General features: G+C 37.1%; 1 protein-coding gene across 6 annotated transcripts in view; it reads left to right on the top strand.

Moving 5' to 3' along the window:
• The window catches only part of MALRD1 (MAM and LDL receptor class A domain containing 1), a 794,026-nt gene that overhangs the window by 585,074 nt on the left and 190,962 nt on the right, over positions 1-17,990 (top strand). For all 6 annotated transcript variants that reach the window (XM_066232773.1, XM_066232772.1, XM_066232769.1 and 3 more), the window contains one exon: positions 3,197-3,354. In XM_066232773.1, the coding sequence (XP_066088870.1) occupies positions 3,197-3,354 (158 nt within the window). The remainder of the gene's footprint in view (positions 1-3,196; positions 3,355-17,990) is intronic.

The raw sequence follows: 17,990 nt of genomic DNA, 5'->3' as shown, positions 1-17,990 counted from the left end.
AACATTAATCAAAAAAGCAGGAATAGCTATGTTAATTATGGGCAAAAATAAATTCATCAGAAAAAGTATCAGGGATAAAGAGGATAAATATGTATATAATAATCAAGGGGTCATTCCTCCAAGAAGACAAAACATTCTTAACACCTAGCATCAGAACATCAAATACATAAAGTAAAACCAAGTAGAATTACAAGGAAAAATCGATGACTCTACTACTATAGTTGGAAACTTCAACCCTCCTTATTAGTAATAGTACCAGAAGGCAGAAAAACAATAATGAAATAGTTAAACTGAAAAACTCCATCAATCAACTTGAAATAATTGACTTGTATAGAATATTTCATCCAACCTCAGCTGAATGCACACTCTACTGAAGCTCACATGAAACATTCACCAAGATACACTTGTTTGGGGCCAAAAAACACATGTTAACAAATATAAAAAAATGTATAAATTATACAATATCTACTCTCAGACTCCAGTGAAATTAAGGTAGTAATCAGTAGCAGAAATATAACTGGAAAACACCAGAATACATAGAGATTACATAGCAAACTTCTAAATAACATAATAGGTCAAAGAAGAAATCTCAGGAGAAACTTTGAAATATTTTGAATTACATAAAAAAATACAACTTATACAAACATGGAGATTCAGTAAAAGCAGAGCTTAGTAGGAATATTTTAGCATATATTAGAATGCATATATTAGAAGATAAGAAAGATCTAAAATCAATCTTTCTAGAAACAAGAGCAGTTGTATCCAAAGCAAGATGAAGAAAACTAAAGAAGAAATTAATGAAATTGAAATCAGTAAATGAGCAGAGAAAATCAATAAAACCAAAAGCTGGTTATTTAAAAAGATCAATAAAATTGAAATATTTTAGCCAGGTTAACTAAAAAAAAAAAAAAAAGAACAATATAAATTAATAATAAAGGTAAAATAAAAACCATCTTTACTATCTTTACAGATCCATGGACACTCATTTCATAATACTATTATGAAAAACTATAGGCTCACAAATTTGATAACCAAAATATACCAGTTCCTTCAAAGACAATCTACCAAAACTTATACAAGAAGAAATAGATCATCTGAATATGCCTATATTTATTAAATAAATTAAATAAATATTTTAAAACATTTCAAAGCAAAAAGTACTAAGCCTAAATGGGTTACTGACTAATTCTTCCAAACATATTATACCTCAAAAAATCTTTTTTTGTTTGTAACAGATACAGAGAGAGAGACAGAGAAAGATACAGATAGGGACAGATAGACAGAAAGGGAAAGAGATGAGAAGCATCAATTCTTCATTGTGGCATCTTAGTTGTTTATTGATTGCTTTCTCATATGTGCTTTGACCAGGAGGTGAGGAGGGAGCTACAGCAGAGTGAGTGACCCCTTGCTCAAGCCAGCAACCTTGGGCTCAAGCGAGCAACCTTAGGCTTCAAGCCACCAACCTTTGGGCTCAAGCAAGCAACCATGGGGTCATGTGTATGATCCTACACTCAAGCTAGCGATCCCATGGTCACATTGTTGAGCCCGCGCTCAAGCTGGCGACCTCAGGGTTTCAAACCTGGATCCAGTCTGATGCTCTGTCCACTGCGTCACCACTCAGTCTGATGCTCCCAGTTCAATACTCTATCTACTGCGCCACCACCTGGTCAGACATCTCAAAAAATTTTGAAAAAAAAATGTTTATAGAAAACTTAAAATTAACATCAAACTTCATGGTAAGAAACTAGATGCTGTCCTGCCATAATGTCTATTCTTCTTTCCAATTTAACATCATCCTGGAAGTCTTAGTTAATTCAGTGAGACAAGTGAGGAAAATAAGACTTACAGAATGGAAAGGAGTAAATAATTTTTTTGAATGATATTATTGTCTATATAAGAATTCTGAGTGATGCAAAGAAAAACTCATGGAACTAATAAGCAATTATAACAATGTTGCAGGATACAAAGTTAAGATACAAAAGTCATTTTCTTTGTGTTATACTAACAATGAACAATTAGAATTTAAAATTAAAAACACTATAACATTACATTAGCAACAAAAAAGAAAGACACACTTAAGAACAAATCTATCTAATAAGTACAAGGTCAACTTAAAAATAGCAACAAATAAAATCAAACGCTCTCATAGATGCAGACAGCAGTATGATGGTTAGAAGCAGGGAGAGGACAATAGGAAAGGGGGTCAAGTATATGGTGATGAAAGAAGACTAGACTTTGGGTTGTGAGCACACAATGGAATACACCGATTATAAAGTTGTACACTGAAACTTAAATAATGTTATTAACCAATGGTACCCCAATAATTTTTTTCCGGTTCTTTTTATTTTATACACTTAAAGTTTATTTTCTTCTGATGTTGTAAAGTGACCAGTGAGTTCCAGAAAGACACCAAAAGGGTGTCTTTCATCAATAATTTTCGCCAATAAATTTAATTTAAAACATTACTATTAAAAAAAGGAAAGCTTCATAAAAGAAGCCTCTTGTACTATTAACTCACAATTAATGAGTTAAAAACATACATCTGTAACAAATAATACAGGAAAAATAATATTTTCAATTTGAAAATATTTTAATAGCCTCAATTTAGAAACACAAAAAATATTTAACCTAAGAAAGCATTTGTGTTAGGGTTAAGGTTAGAGTAATATATATGTATCATTCTCTCCCAGTAATGCCAAATAGGAGATATAATAAATTTTGATGATGTCTGTAGAAAAAAAGTCCAGCCATGTTTAAATGGAGAGATCTTTCCCATATTAATGTCATAATGCCATTAAGAGGAATATCAGCACTCACTATTACTGTGGTCAGAGTGAGAATCTGAACAACCAAAAATGAGATACAACATCAATCAGCCCCAATACCTGTACTACATGCAGCCTACAAAATATTTTATTTACTTAAAACTGATGCACAGTTGCACAAAATGGGACAAATACACTTGACCGTTTTATGTACAAATCACATCCCCAGGTGAATTTTGTGAATCACATAACCATAAGGACATTTTTTTGTTCCAAAGTTAAATGTTACTGACATATAACTCACAAAAAGTAAATGAATTGTGTGTGTGTGTGTGTGACAATGAAATATGTGCATGGTGTAAAAACATTCTGCTTCATGCTATAAAACATATCATTTCACTAAAAAAAGTTATATATTCATCTGTTTCAAGGTAGTGGACAGCACTTCCTGTATGTCAACTCATCTGGCCCGAAAGAAGGATACACAGCAAGAATCACTACTTCCCAATTCTTCCCCAGAAGCCTTGGAATGTGTACTGTGCGGTTCTGGTTCTACATGATCGATCCCAGGAGTATGGGAGTCTTAAAGGTACAAAAGGAAGACAGACATCTGTGTTTCACTAAAATCTTCATAGCATGTATTTAAACATTTTTGGGGGGTAGTAACACAATACTAATTCTGATTCTGTTAATTTCCCATTTCTTTCTGGGCAATAGGAGTTTGACAGTCAGTGCTGTCATTCATCTTAATCTCATCCAAGATTTATTCATTCATGGCTGCCACCTGAACTCAATTATGGTGCTTGTTATTTAAAAGATTATCAAGAGATTAAAGAGTAGGGAATATTCTAAATGTTATTTTTTAAGAACAACTTAGATTAGGGACAGTGAAGAAATGATAATAATGAAGAAGATTTTCTTCCCCAAATAAAGTAAAGGCAAAACAAATTTAAGATTTTAAGTCTATATCAGTTCCTACTAAAACAACATGCCTGCTCCATTTTTAACTAATTTAAGACAAGAATCTACACCAAACACAAATGTTTTGGGAGATATGAGTTACTGCATTTATACTTCTCATTTTCAGGGGAAAAAATCAATGAGCTTTACAATCATAATGCACCAATTTTGAAATCTTGATTTCTCATTAAAAGATTGTATATCTGAACACACATCTAGTGTTATTGCCTTAAAATTATAAAATCTTTTGTTGAAATATTTGTCTTTAACTGAAACATTGTCCCTTATGAATAATAACAATTATCATTAAGTGATTGCTATCTTTCAGGACGTGTATTATAAACTTTATATGTATTATCAGTTTTAATTCTCACATGCACCTGATGAGGTAGTATGTTTTCCACAAATTTACAATAAAGAAATTGAGACACAAAGGGACTTTGTAACTTTTCCACAATTACAAAATTAACAAGAAGTCTGAATTCAACAGTCTGATATCCCTTACCCAGCATTGTTACGTTTTGCATGGTTCCCCAAAGAACTTTTTTTTTTATAAATAAATTTTTATTTTAATGGGGTGACATCAATAAATCAGGGTACATACATTCAAAGAAAACATTTCCAGGTTATCTTGTCATTTAGTTATGTTGCATACCCATCACCCAAAGAGAGATCGTCCTCTGCCACCCTCCATCCAGTTCTCTCTGTACCCCTCCCCCTCCCCTCCCCCTCTCCCTCCTTCCCTCCCCCCACCCCCCATAGCCACCACACTCCTGTTCATGCCTCTCAGTCTCGCTTTTATGTCCCACCAATGTATGGAATCCTGCAGTTCCTATTTTTTTCTGATTTGCTTATTTCACTCCTTACAATGCTACCAAGACTCCACCATTCCGCTATAAGTGATCCGATGTCACCATTTCTCCTAGCTGAATAATATACCATGGTGTATATGTGCCCCATCTTCTTCATCCAGTCCTCTATTTTTTTTACAGTGATTAAAAGAACTTTAAGGAGACACAAGAAGAAAGAAGAGAAAAAAGCCTTATCAATTCTAGCCATTGATTGAAAAGAGAGCTCTTATCAATGTAAATATAAACATGACAGGAAAGTGAAGAAGTTATACTTGATTCTACATGGATATGAATGTTAGTTTTCCTAAAGAGAAACCAATAAAACAACAAAGGAAGAGATTCAGATGCACGTTAAAGCCTAACCAAGACAGCCAGCTACTTTAGTTACCAAGTTAAACGCCCAAAACTTTTCTCCATTTCTGTAAACAGCTGTTGAAATACAAATGTTGACCTTGGGTCTGGGTTTCTGATACATTGCTTTTGGTGGTCACGGGTGCTCCTAACTAGAGGGGAGCAGTTAAGTGTAGCAATGCATTCTCAACCCAGGCAGTCTTCAGAGAGGTCTACCGGAAAGAACAGTGGAGGGGAACTGGTAGTCAGCCTGACATCCTTTCTTTGTGGAGGACTTCCCCTCTCCTACCTCAAATTGTATTGGTAGGTTTGAATGCCACTGTGGCTTTCCGTTACCACCCCACAGATGACCCAAGCAGCACCAGGCAGTCTTCTCCAGTATTTGAAGCAGATTCTGGGAGGACTTCTCTTTCTTTGGTATTACAAATTTTAAGGATGCATCTAGATTTGAACTGTTAGAGGTGGTCTTCTTTGGCATGAGGAGAGAGGCTTCTGAGGAACAAGCTGACCCACAGGATTCAGAGCTAAAGAAAGAGGAAGAAAAGAAGGGTGTTGAAATCTGGGCCCCTACTTGCCTGAGCCAGTAAAGTTCTTCTTTTGTTTCTTGCTATTGAAAACATCATAACTTTAAGTTGGTAGAAACCCAATATAAACTGGTTTTATAAGGAATTTTATATCATTGATGGAAGATAGTAACTGGGACATGTTTGACTTTCTCAGCTATTGTTCTAGAAAATTTTGGATTACTCCCAGATTGGAAAACGTTTTGCGTGTGATACACACTGCTCACAAAAATTAGGAGATCAGGGAACGTGCAGATACTCCAGTACTATCAGCCTATAAAAAAATGCATTTTCACCAATGAAATAAAAATTGGTTCTACATCTCATTTGCATAATCAAACAACTTTCTTTGACTTGTTCGCTTTTCTGATGTTCTTGTTTAATAAAAAATATCAAATGCTTTTTTTTATTGCTTCATATTCATTTTGAAATCTCCCCTAAGTTTTGTGAGCAGTGGATTGTTATATGTGAATAAGCCTACTCTTTCTACCTACTCTTTCTACCTTTAAGTCGAGGCTTTCCAGCAAAATGCTCTTCTTTCACAGGCGGCTTTTCGTGTTATAATCTCTAACGTGGGCATATCGGTGTCATTTTCTTTCTTCTTTTTCAAGTGAAAGGAGAGAAGATAGAGAAACAGACTTCCACATGTGCCCCAACTGGGATCCATCCAGTGACCACCATCTGCGGCCAAAGTGTCATTTTTTACTACATTTTCTAGAGTAGGGGTTTTCAACAGATATTTTGCATTTGTAAGACTTGCCTATAGTTATGACATGAGGAAGTTTGGTGGACAGATCACTCCGTATAAGCAGTCTGAGAACTTAATATTTGTGTGTGTATTTTCTAAGTAAAATGAAATCTAAAGTCTAACTAATATTATCTAGAATTGTGGTGAAGAATAACCTCTTGTTTTTTGTTATTAAAAGATATTTTAACCTGACCAGGCAGTAGCACAGTGGATAGAGTGTTGGACTGGGATGCAGAGGACCCAGGTTTGAGACCCCCAAGGTCACTAGTTTGAGCACGGGCTCATCTGGTTTGAGCAAGGCTTACCAGCTTGATCTCAAGGTCGCTGACTTGAGCAAGGGTTCACTCGCTCTGCTGTAGCCCCTGGTCAAGGTACATACGAGAAAGCAATTATGAACAACTAAGGCGCTGCAACGAAGAATTGATGCTTCTCATCTCTCTCCCTTCTTATCTGTCCCTCTCTCTGACTCTCTCTGTTTCTGTCACACACACAAAAATATATTTTAAAGGAATAAAATGAATAAAAATATGCACTGTTGGTATAGATGTGGAGAAATAAATATTTTTTAAACTTTTTAGACAGACTCCCACATGCTCCCCAACCAGTATCCACCCAGCAACTCCCATCTGGGGACATGCTCACAACTGAGCTGCTTTTAGCACCTGATGTAGAGACTCCACAGAGCCATCCACAGTGCCCAGGCCGATGCACTCAAACCAGTCAAGCCATGACTGTGAGTAGTGGGGAGAGAGAGAGAAGGGGCAAGGGAAGGGGTGGAGAAGCAAATGGTCACTTCTCCTGTGTGCTCTGACTGGGAATTGAATCCAGGACATCCACATGCCAGGCCAGTGCTCTACCACTGATCAACCAGTCAGGGCCCAGTACAAAATTATTAAGAACATTTTGGCAATTAATAGCTTTGTGATTGTGTATTATTTACCAAAATATTCCACATCTAGAAATATAAGAAAATACAGACACGTATTATATGTTTTTCTAATCTCACTCTTTTTTATAATAGTAAATATTTAACACTATCTAAATGTCAAATGTTAGGAATTAGTGAAATACATTACATTCGCTTTTTCTATTAAATACCAAGGAAAAATTAATTATGTGAATGAATAAGTAGTAATAAAGAGAAGTGTTTATGGTTCATTAATAACTAAAGCAGATATTAAAACAATATGTATTCTAGAGTGCCATTTAGAACATATATCTAATTTTGAGTATATTATTGTATCTATATGTTAATCTATATAAATATCTTATTCTATATGTTAATCTATATAAATATCTACATCTATATGGGAAAAGCAAAATATGAAAGCATACACACAAAAATGATTAGAGTACTTACATCTAGATGGAGGGGGAAAAGATTTTAAAATAATTTTCATTCTTATTTATATTTTTCCCACATTAAAAATGTATTATCTTTCTAATAAAAAAATGTCTATCTAAAGGGTCTTTATAATTGAGAGGGTTGAGAGACACTGCTCTGGGATGTAACATAAACAGATGACTTCTTCAGTTTATGAAGAGCAAATGTGATTTTGGAGCACAGGGCAGAGTATAGTTGTGCTAATCTGAAACTGCTTCTTATGCTGATTACATAAAGCTTTTAGAAAGGATATGGCAAAGAAAGTACCTAAGATGAGGGTTTATAGTAGTGGGTTTATGAGGCAATAAAAATAGTGAGGCATTCCTAAAAGAAATTTCAAGTTAGATTTCTGTAGCATGCTTTCTTGCCAGCATAAATTTTATGAAATTGCATTACGTACTGTATATTCCCTACCCTTCTGTGCTCTGCTCTTGTTATAAAGTACTGTACCTCATTTCTGTGGGTTCATGTAGAGACACCAAGTCCAATATGAATTTTGAGGAGTTTTATTATGAAAAGCCAGCAGCATACACGGGGCAATCCTCCTACCCAAATCACACGGCCCTGATTACCTCTTTCAGAGACTGCTTATATACTCTTTGACCACATACAGGTGGGGGGAGGCATAACGTCATGACACAAGCTTACAACTACATACAGGTGGGGATTCACAAGACATACATTTCACAGATTCATCCAATGTCTCTCCCCTCCCTCCATTGCCTAGGGGCATGCTATTCCTAAGATTCAAAGAGGGGAAGAAAGAAAGCAATACACAAATTCTATCTCCTATTGAAAGCAAGTTCTTCAAATACCTTACTACACTCTGTATTCCAGAAAACTACACTTCTCAGGCTCCTTTGCTCTTGGGCTTCCTGGATAAGTTTGGCCAATGAAAGGCATTGGCCAAAGACCTAAAGGCTAAGTGTCTAACTGCATCTTATCTGTAACTCAGTTTCCCCCAGTTTCCCCCAGTTCTAACTCCTACCAAGGTAAGCCTGCCCAATTCTAGTTTCTTCCAGAAACTCAGTTTTGATGACTACTTTCCTTTGACCTAGTTTTAGGGGTAGAAACGTCTTCCTGTACAAACTAATCTATTGTCTTATAAGTTCTTTGGTGGTTTTGTATCTCATCAATAAACTTTGTAACCAATTTGCTATATTAAATTTCTTTTATTTTTGAAATATGTTAGTTTATCTTTTCTAACTTGCCCATCTGATATTAGTGCCTACCCCAAAGAAAATGCAAATCTTTTAAAGATATTAACTTGAAAAACAATGAAAAATTTTGTTATAGTAATATAATGTTACAGTAATTAAATATATAGAAATATAGAAAAATATAGAAGATGTATAGAAATAAGTTAGGATATAATATTAAAATCTATTAAGGCAAGTGAATAAGGCTCTGCCCTCTGAGTGGGAGCTAATCTGGTGTGTAGGGATATCATAGGCAAAACTGTGCCTTCTGCACAAGGCCCAGTTAGTCTGTATGTATGAAATTATATATAGATAAAAAGAGCTTTCTGCAAGGAACTTCCTAAAAGTGGCTTGGTGTGACAACTCTGTAGATTAACACCTCTTAGAAGGCATATGCCAGAAAGGGTACTAAAGCCGAGAGTCCCCCAGCTGCAATTAGTTGTCCAGACTCCAGCGTTGAACATGGACTGTCTCCACATTGCTCTGACCAAGGACAGCCAAGAGGAGCATGCTCACAGAGCTCCATTAAGCTGTACCCAGGCACGCCATAGGATTTGTGAGTAATAAACTGCCTGTGTGATTCTTGCAACTAACTTGTGTGTGGGTCGTGTCTTTCCTCCGGTGGCGATTGGTCTTGGTTCCAATAAGTAGAATCCTCATAGCTGCCTCAAGAGTAGTTTCAAAGAGGCCACCAGCCCTGCTGTTAAGCAGAAGTGTCCCACTGTATGAGGAAGTTGAATCAGGGATGCTTGACTGACGTAGAGCTCAGGTTCTACTGGGACAAGAAGAAATTTTAGGGCAGCAGAGCTGGAACAAAATAAGAGAGAGAGAGAGAGAGAGAGAGAGAGAGAGAGAGAGCGCAAACAGGCAGGGGCCCTCTCATGTAGGGCTTTGTAGGAATGGTGAGGTGATTATATTTTATTCTAAGGGCAACAGGATATCATTGGAGAGTGTCTTGATCAGCTTGGGTTACTATGACAAATTACCAAGGACTAAGTTGTTTAAACAACAGAAATTTATATCTCCCAGTTCTGGGGTCTAAAATGTCCAAATCAAGGAACCCACCAATTCTGTTTCTATTGTGGATCCCCTTCCTCATTTACAGAGGGCTGCTGACTCACTCTGTGCTCACCTGGCAGAGAGATTGTCTCTTGTGGGTCTCTTTTTATAGTGACATCATAGAGAAAACAGCTGTGGTTAGGCTTGCAACCTTGTTTTCCAGCTGCAAGCACTTCGCATGATTAGTACAAATTACCACATGTATGTATAGCCTATATGAGGTACTTTCCCCCAGGGTGGGTTTCCTGATCCGCTAGCCTGCCACCAGGAGCAGTGGTTTTCCCCTGCCTGTCTGCTCACCTGCAGGTAGGAGAATTCAGTGCGGTTCAGTTCTGCAGTTCTGGGGTCTGACCAAATCTAATGTAAACATGCCTGGCCTCCAGCAATGGCATTTCAGACACTAATCCTATTCATGGGGTGTTCACCCTCATGACCTAGTTATCTTGCAAAGGCCTCACCTCAAAAAAACTAAAACTTTGAAGTTGAGGAGACATAAACAGTCAATCCTAGCAGAGAGCATTAAATTGTGAAATTGGAATTATATAATCTTATTTGAAAATTTGAAAGGTTCGTCTGGCTGCTATATGCAAAAAGAATGGATACTGGTGGGCAGGAGATGGCCAGAAAGGGTAGTGAAACAAGGAGATAAGTTAGATGATTGTCAGGAGTTTGGGCAGAGAAGATATTCCTTGGTTTAGAGTGTAGCATAATGGTAAACTGCATATTTCTACAAATTAACAAGACTTAGATCTTCACGGGCATATTAAGATTGTTTTTTAAATAAAATATGCTTAATTTTATTAGTATATTGATGAAGAATATTGATTAATATATAATACTAACAGAGTCTAAGAAGACTTGTACAATTGACAAAATCAAAGTGAAATTCAATTATGATATTTTTACTACTTTTTGGAATAAAAAGCCAAACCAGATTTATCCCAGTCTGCAAAGTAAAGTCTTGCATAAAGAAGGCAAATGCTTTATAGGAAACTGGTACCCTGATGATAAATGAATAATATTCAGAATAATAAAATATTCATACAGAAATCAATATCCTTTGATTTAAATTCTAAGGAAATTATAGAACAATACTAATAGATACTTTATTTTCTAGGTCAGTTTCTTTGTCTTTCAATTACCTACCTACATATAAACTTAAAAACATAAGTTAAAATGATGCTGGTTACTTATTGATACACATTGTCAAAAGACCCCTAAATGACCCAAAGCAATTTCAAAATCAATAATGAGAATATTTGGTTCCTGTAGTTTAGCTTATTTCAATATTTAATGCTAATTCATGTGAACTACTTAATGTCTATGGAAAGAGGTCAAGTTTGACACAGGACAAAGGCATTTCTCTAAAAATGACAAATAGTCTTTAATTACCCCAGACTCATTTTTTTAAAGATACAAAAAGGAAAGCAGGTAACTTTAATAATTAATATTTTATAACATTTTTTGTAATTTATAGAAATTTCTAATTGCTCAGAGAAATAAAAATGACTGACTACCTAAAACTGTCTTCAGTGATAACAGATGAATTCATATCTCTAAGTGGGTTTGTAGAAGCCTATTATTCACATTTCAGAGCAGTCAAGCTGCCATGCTGAAATGGTGTCTATCTGAGAGTTAGGAGTTTAGACATAAGTAATTTCTGCTAAAACCTATGGAATTTAGAATGTAGTTGTTCCATTCAGCAAATCGTCATTGCTGTGGTCTGGTGCTTGTGAGATTTGCTTTATTATGTTTTGTTTTGCTTTGCTTTGTTTGTTTTTTGTTTTAGTGTGATGTTTAGGTAAATAGTAAGAGCAGGGAAAGAGCAGAGAAGAGTACCTGATGGTTGCTTTATGCCATACACTGTTTAATTTGCTTTTTATCTATTGATTGCTCTGATCCTCACATCCTCCAATGAGACAGTATTGACATTATCTATTTTTTAACAACTGAGGAAAATAAGATAGAAAATACTTCCAGAATGTGTCCAAAGTCATAGAGCTAGTAGGTGGCAGGCCTGGGTGCCCCAGAGCCACAGGCCACAGTCTGGGCTTTACTGCCTCTCAGAACTAAATGGCTATTTTTTGCCATATTTTATTTCCTTGATTTTTATTATTACAAATCACCCCTTATTTTGTACCAAAAGTTATTGAGATCTACTTCTTTAAAAATGTACTTTGCATATTTTACATCCTACATATGGTAGTTTTAAAAATAATTTAGGTTTGAATTGCATATTTTACAAAAAAATTAAAAAGTCATAATGGTAATTTGAACAGGGAGATATGCCCCAAATGAGTAGTGTATGTGAGGTGCTTGCCGGGCGCGGTAGGTTTTTGTTTTCCCTATAACTGACTAGATGACGTGCCATGTAATCCTTTTGTTCTGCTGCTTTTAACAATTAAATGGTTTGAGGGGTTTCTGTTGTTGCTTTTTAGACAGAGAGAGGGAGGGAGAGAGAGGGAGAGACAGGAAAGGAGAGAGATGAGAAGTATCAACTCATAGTTGCGGCACCTTAATTGCTCATTGATTGCTTCTCATATGTGCCTTGACCGGGGGGCTCCAGCCAAGCCAGTGACCCCTTGCTCAAGCCAGTGACCTTTGGGCTCAAGCCAGAGACCTTTGGGCTCAAGCCAGCAATCTTTGGGCTCAAACCAGTGATCTTGGGATCATGTCTATGATACCATATAAAAGCCAGTACCTCAGGGTTTCAAACCTGGACCTTAGCCTCCCACGTTGATGCTCTATTTACTGCGTCACCACCAGCCAAGCATGATTAACTGTTGAATGAACGGTTCAAGGCTAACAGCCACCGAGACTATGTCGTCTTCATTAAACTGATTAAGGCCTCCTCCGGCCAGTTTTGGAATCTCCTCAAATTTGTCATTAAACTTATAGATATCCTATTAGAAGAGTCAGACCTTTCAGGGGGTCACCTTCTGTATGCAAATGCAGGAGGAAATTCTATTAATTCCCTGTGATGCTCCCAGACCCTGAGCTTCAGAATAAAACGTTAGGCAGAAGAGGAAGAGTCTCACTCCATTTCAGCCTTGTTTCTTAAACGCAAAGTGGCCGTGGGTTTTCTGGGCATGGTGCAGAGTCACCCTGCACTAGCAATGGCCACGGGCATTAAGATATCCTAGAAGAGACATTTGATAGAGCACTCCCCTTCAGCACCTATGTATAATTATATGATAAATATTGAACAACAACAAATCAGTGAAATACAGTGCACAAACAGTTCCAAGTAATACAGGAAATATGTTTTAGATTTACATTCACTTAATTAAGGCACTATTTGCCATTTGGTAAAGTGAAGAATAACTTACAAAATGATAACCTCTGTTAACAAGTTGCCCAAGAATATCTGGTTATTACCATGAAATGTTACCACATACCATATTTTTTGCTCCATAAGACGCACTTTTTCCCCAAAAAAGTGGAGTAAAAATGCCCAGCCATCTTATGGAGCAAAAAATACAATAGGCGAGGATTGGGTCTATTTTGTAATTATCACTTGTGCAACATAAATTCCTCCAGTCACATGCTGGACAAAATAAAACTGATTTTAAAAATGTTAAGTTTCAAAAGGGAAAAAATATTGAATATTTTTAAATTACTTTTATAAAAATATGTATTTAAAAAAATGTGCTACTGGTCAGTTGACTCACTAGTAGAGCATCGGCCCAGTGTGTGGAAGTCCTGAGTTCGATTCCGGTCAGGGTACACAGTAGAAATGACCATCTGCTTCTCCACTATTCCCCCGACCCATCTCTCTCTTCCTCTTTTGCTCCTGCAGCCATGGCTCAAACGTTTGAGCAAAGTTGGCCCTGGGAGCTGAGGATGGTTTTATGGCCTTGCCTCAGTTGCTTAAGTAACTCCGTTGCTGAGTGTAAGCTGGTAGCCATTGCTGTAGTGGCCATACATGTTCTCACTGGATTCTGGCAGGCAGTAAAGGAACTATGGAGTCAGAAAATGGCAGGCCATTCCATTTATTAAAGTCTCCTAATGGTGGACGAGCAAACAGGCAGGAAAGACTGCTCCCTTTCTCTCAGGGCTCCCAAGCTCCTCAGCACTCTGGACTCACTGGACTCATTATTCTCCAGACTCACCAGATTCACAGGCCCCCACCAGCCTGAGCACTCCCCAGCCAAACAGGCCTGGCAAAATACTCCTTCTCCAGCAAACTTTGCCCCTCCCCACGGAGACAGGCAATCTGCAATTCGCAATCTGCAGCCCTGAGGGCAAGCACCAGAAGACTTCCACAGACCACACACACATGGTCCTGCCCTGTGCCAATGCAAAATACAAGCAAGCAAACCTGAACACACTTTACAAACTTGTTTGCCCAATACTGAGTAATGGAGCAGCAGCCCCAGATGGGCAGAACATTGCAGGGTAGTGGGCTTGCTAGCTGGATCCCAGTCAGGGCGCATGTGGGAGTCTGTCTCTACCTCCCCACCTCTCATTTAATAAAAAATAAATAAGTAAATAGGTCCTCCTTTGCATGGCATAATCCTTAAGGGAATTTACACTTCTGATTATTTTGTTTTATTCCTTCTTCATATTACTAATACAATTTTTATAATGTTATATTGGGAAAGTTGTTGAGAGGTACTATCAGTGTTCCATCTATCAATTTATTCTTTTTAAAAGTATATTTGTACTGATGTTTCAGAATAACCAGATCTCTTTCACTCTAGTTCATGCTAAACTTCACAGTCATTGTTTTCCCGAATGCTGGCACACTGCTTATCAAGGGCAGCTTTGGGAAAGAATAGTAGGCCTGGCCAGTTGGCTCAGTGGTAGAGCGCTGGCCTGGTGTGTGGAAGTTCCAGGTTCAATTCCTGGCCAAGGCCCACAGGAGAAGTACCCATCTATTTCTCTACCCTTCCCCCTCTCCTTTCTCTCTGTTTTTCTCTTCTCTCTTCCCCTCCCACAGCCAAGGCTCCATTTGAGCAAAGTTGGCCTAGGTGCTGAGGTTGGCTCCATGGCCTCCACCTCAAGTGCTAGAAAGGCTCTTATTGCAATGAAGCAACGCCCCAGATGAGCAGAGCATCACCCCCTAGTGGGCATGCTGGGTGGATTGTGGTCAGGCAAATGTGGGATTCTGTCTCTCTGCCTCCCTGCTTCTCACTTCAGAAAAATACAAAAAACAAACAAACAAACAAACAATAGTGGATTGTGTTTACAAGAGTAAACAATAGTATATGTAATATCCGAGGGCATAAATGGTATACATATGTGGAAGAGTAGCTGAACACACTCAGCAAATGTCTGCCCTCCAAAAGACTTCCAGAAGATCTAGATCAAGGTCCCCAAACTTTTTACACAGGGGGCCAGTTCACTGTCCCTCAGACCATTGGAGGGCCAGACTATAAAAAAAAACTATGAACAAATCCCTATGCACACTGCACGTATCTTATTTTAAAGTAAAAAAACAAAATGAGAACAAATACAATATTTAAAATAAAGAACAAGTAAATTTAAATCAACAAACTGACCAGTATTTCAATGGGAACTGTGCTCCTCTCACTGACCATCAATGAAAGAGGTGCCCCTTCTGGAAGTGCAGCAGGGCTGAATAAATGGCCTCAGGGGGCCACATATAGCTCATGGGCCATAGTTGGGGGACCCCTGATCTAGATGATACTCTAAATTGTGCATTTCATATGTTTTAAGCATAAATATGGAAAACAGTGTACTGAGACAGTAGTTCTCACCATGTCATACATACTGGTACATGGCATTCATTTGTGCAATGTAATAAATAATATACAATAAGTTAAAATGAACCAAATTACTTTTTAGTAATTTCTTCCCTTTTTGAATATAGATTCAAGGGTTTTTTGTGTGTGTGTGTTTTGTTTTGTTTTTGTTTTTTGACAGGTCAGTGTCCTATATTTTAATCTGGTCAGTCCTATTATTAACTAGAAGGGAAAGGTGAGGTTGTATCTGCTGTGCCAGGCATTTTGCTAGGCTGATTGTATGACAGAAAGGACCCTACAACCGGCTTCGCCATAGAGAGTGTGTCAAACACATGACCACCGTCTATCACAAAGTAAGAATCAAGAGCTTACGTTATAGCTTAGCAAAGGTGGATTTGTAGTTCTTGACAGCAAGTAGGTACTTTGATAGCACAGGTATAAAACCTATGCTGAGATACATTATGTATCTCCTATTGTAGAAAGTAGAAAAATAAACTTTAGGATGTTAAAAGATGCTACTGTAAATTGCTATTAAATGATAAATTAAGTAGGATGGGAAGGCACCACATGAAATGGAAAGACTGACACTCAAGGAGCTAATCTAATTTGACCTTCAAAATAGATTTTATCTTTAAAATATAATAAAAGCAGAAAAAGAAAAGTGACCTCAAGTTGAGTTATGCTGCTAATTTAAATTAAAATTATGTCACAGTTTTAATACACAGACATGGAAATTTGAAAAGGTTTCTCAAACGCCTGCCTACAAACATGCTAGTTGCAAAGTCACCTTGAGAAGGAACCAAAAACCAGCTTTGTTTAGATGTCTAGGTCCCAAGCTGATATGACATCTCAAAAAAAAAAAATCCCATATTCAGTTAAAGTTGCTTTTCCTTTGCATTTTTTATTTAATTAAATCTGTTCATCTAATTTCCTATAGATTCTGGCTTTAATACATTATTTAGAAAGTACTGTCCTGCCATTAAAAAAGAACCAAAATATTTACATTTATTTAGCGTTACACAATTTTTATTTCTACATTTAACTAATTAATCCACTTAAAATTTATTTTGTGTGTGTATGGTGAGAAGTTAGAAGCTCATAATTGTTGCCCTTTGCAAGCCAGTTCCTCCACCACCATTGATTCAGTACTGTGTCCTTCCTCTGTTGATTTGACATGTTTTCATTACTATACATTAAGTTTATATATATGTGGCCATGGCAGGTTTGCTTAGTGGTAGAGTGTCAGCCTGGCATGTGAATGTTCCTGATTTGATTCCTGGTCAGGGAACACAGGTGAAGCTATCATCTGCTTCTCTTCCTCTCCCTCTCCCCTTTCTCTCTCTCTCTCTCTCTCTCTCTCTCTCTCTCTCTCTTTCTCTCTCTTTCTTTCTCTCTCTCTATTCACCTCCTGCAGCCATGGCTTAATTGGTTTGATGCATTGGCCCTGGGCACTGAACATGGCCCCATATGGGAAGAATGTTGGCCCAAATGGGGGTTGCCAGGTGGATTCTGGCAGGGGCGCATGCAAAGGTCTGTCTCTCTAGCTCCCCTCCTCTCACTTGGAAAATAAGAAGAAAAAAAAAGTGCATATATGCATTTGTAAATTTTCTACAGATGTATGAGAGAATGATTGCTTCTCAATTGGATACAAAAATAATGTATAGAAAGATGTATAGAAAGATGACAGAAACACAGAGATATGGTACATCATCATCATCTACATGCTGACTCATTGCCATCTACCTAATTTGTCAATGTAGGAAAAAGGTGTTTTAAATTTCTCCAATATAAGTATAAAAGCCTGTCTTTTTGTCCTTATCAGTCTCAGCCCTTTATAGTTCAAAGCTATATTGTTGACTGTGCAAAAATCCAGACAGTTATATCTGCTTGGGGACTTAAAACTTTTATCAATATTAAATATCCCTCTTTATACTTTCCTTGAAATCTTTTGTCTGGTAATAACATGGATGTTCTTAGCATTTAAAAATAATTTCCATAATACTTTTTTAAACTTAGAAATTACATTTAATAGGGTGACATTGGTCCGCATTTGAACTGTTCATTACATTGTGTGGACTTCACTCAAAGTCTAATCATTTTCTGTCACTGTATATTTGGCTCTCTTTAATCTCTCCTCCCAAACCCTCCTTCTGGTAACCATTTCACTTTGTCTATGCCCACGAGTCTCAGTTTTATATTCCACCTATGTGTGAAGTCATATATTTCTTAGCCTTTTCTGATTTACTTATTTCACTTAGCATAATATTCTCAAGGTCCACTCATGTTGTTGCAAATGGTAATGTTTCATCATTTCTTATGGCTGAATAGTATTCTATTGTATATATGTACCACATCTTTTTTAGCCAATCCTCTATCAAGGGACACTGTAGTTGTTTCCATGT

This window comes from Saccopteryx bilineata, chromosome 5, assembly GCF_036850765.1.
Source record: "Saccopteryx bilineata isolate mSacBil1 chromosome 5, mSacBil1_pri_phased_curated, whole genome shotgun sequence".
In the NCBI taxonomy this organism is placed as follows: Eukaryota; Metazoa; Chordata; class Mammalia; order Chiroptera; family Emballonuridae; genus Saccopteryx; species Saccopteryx bilineata.
The sequence above is the reverse complement of the archived record's forward strand: the minus strand, read 5'-3'. Positions and strand labels throughout refer to the sequence as shown.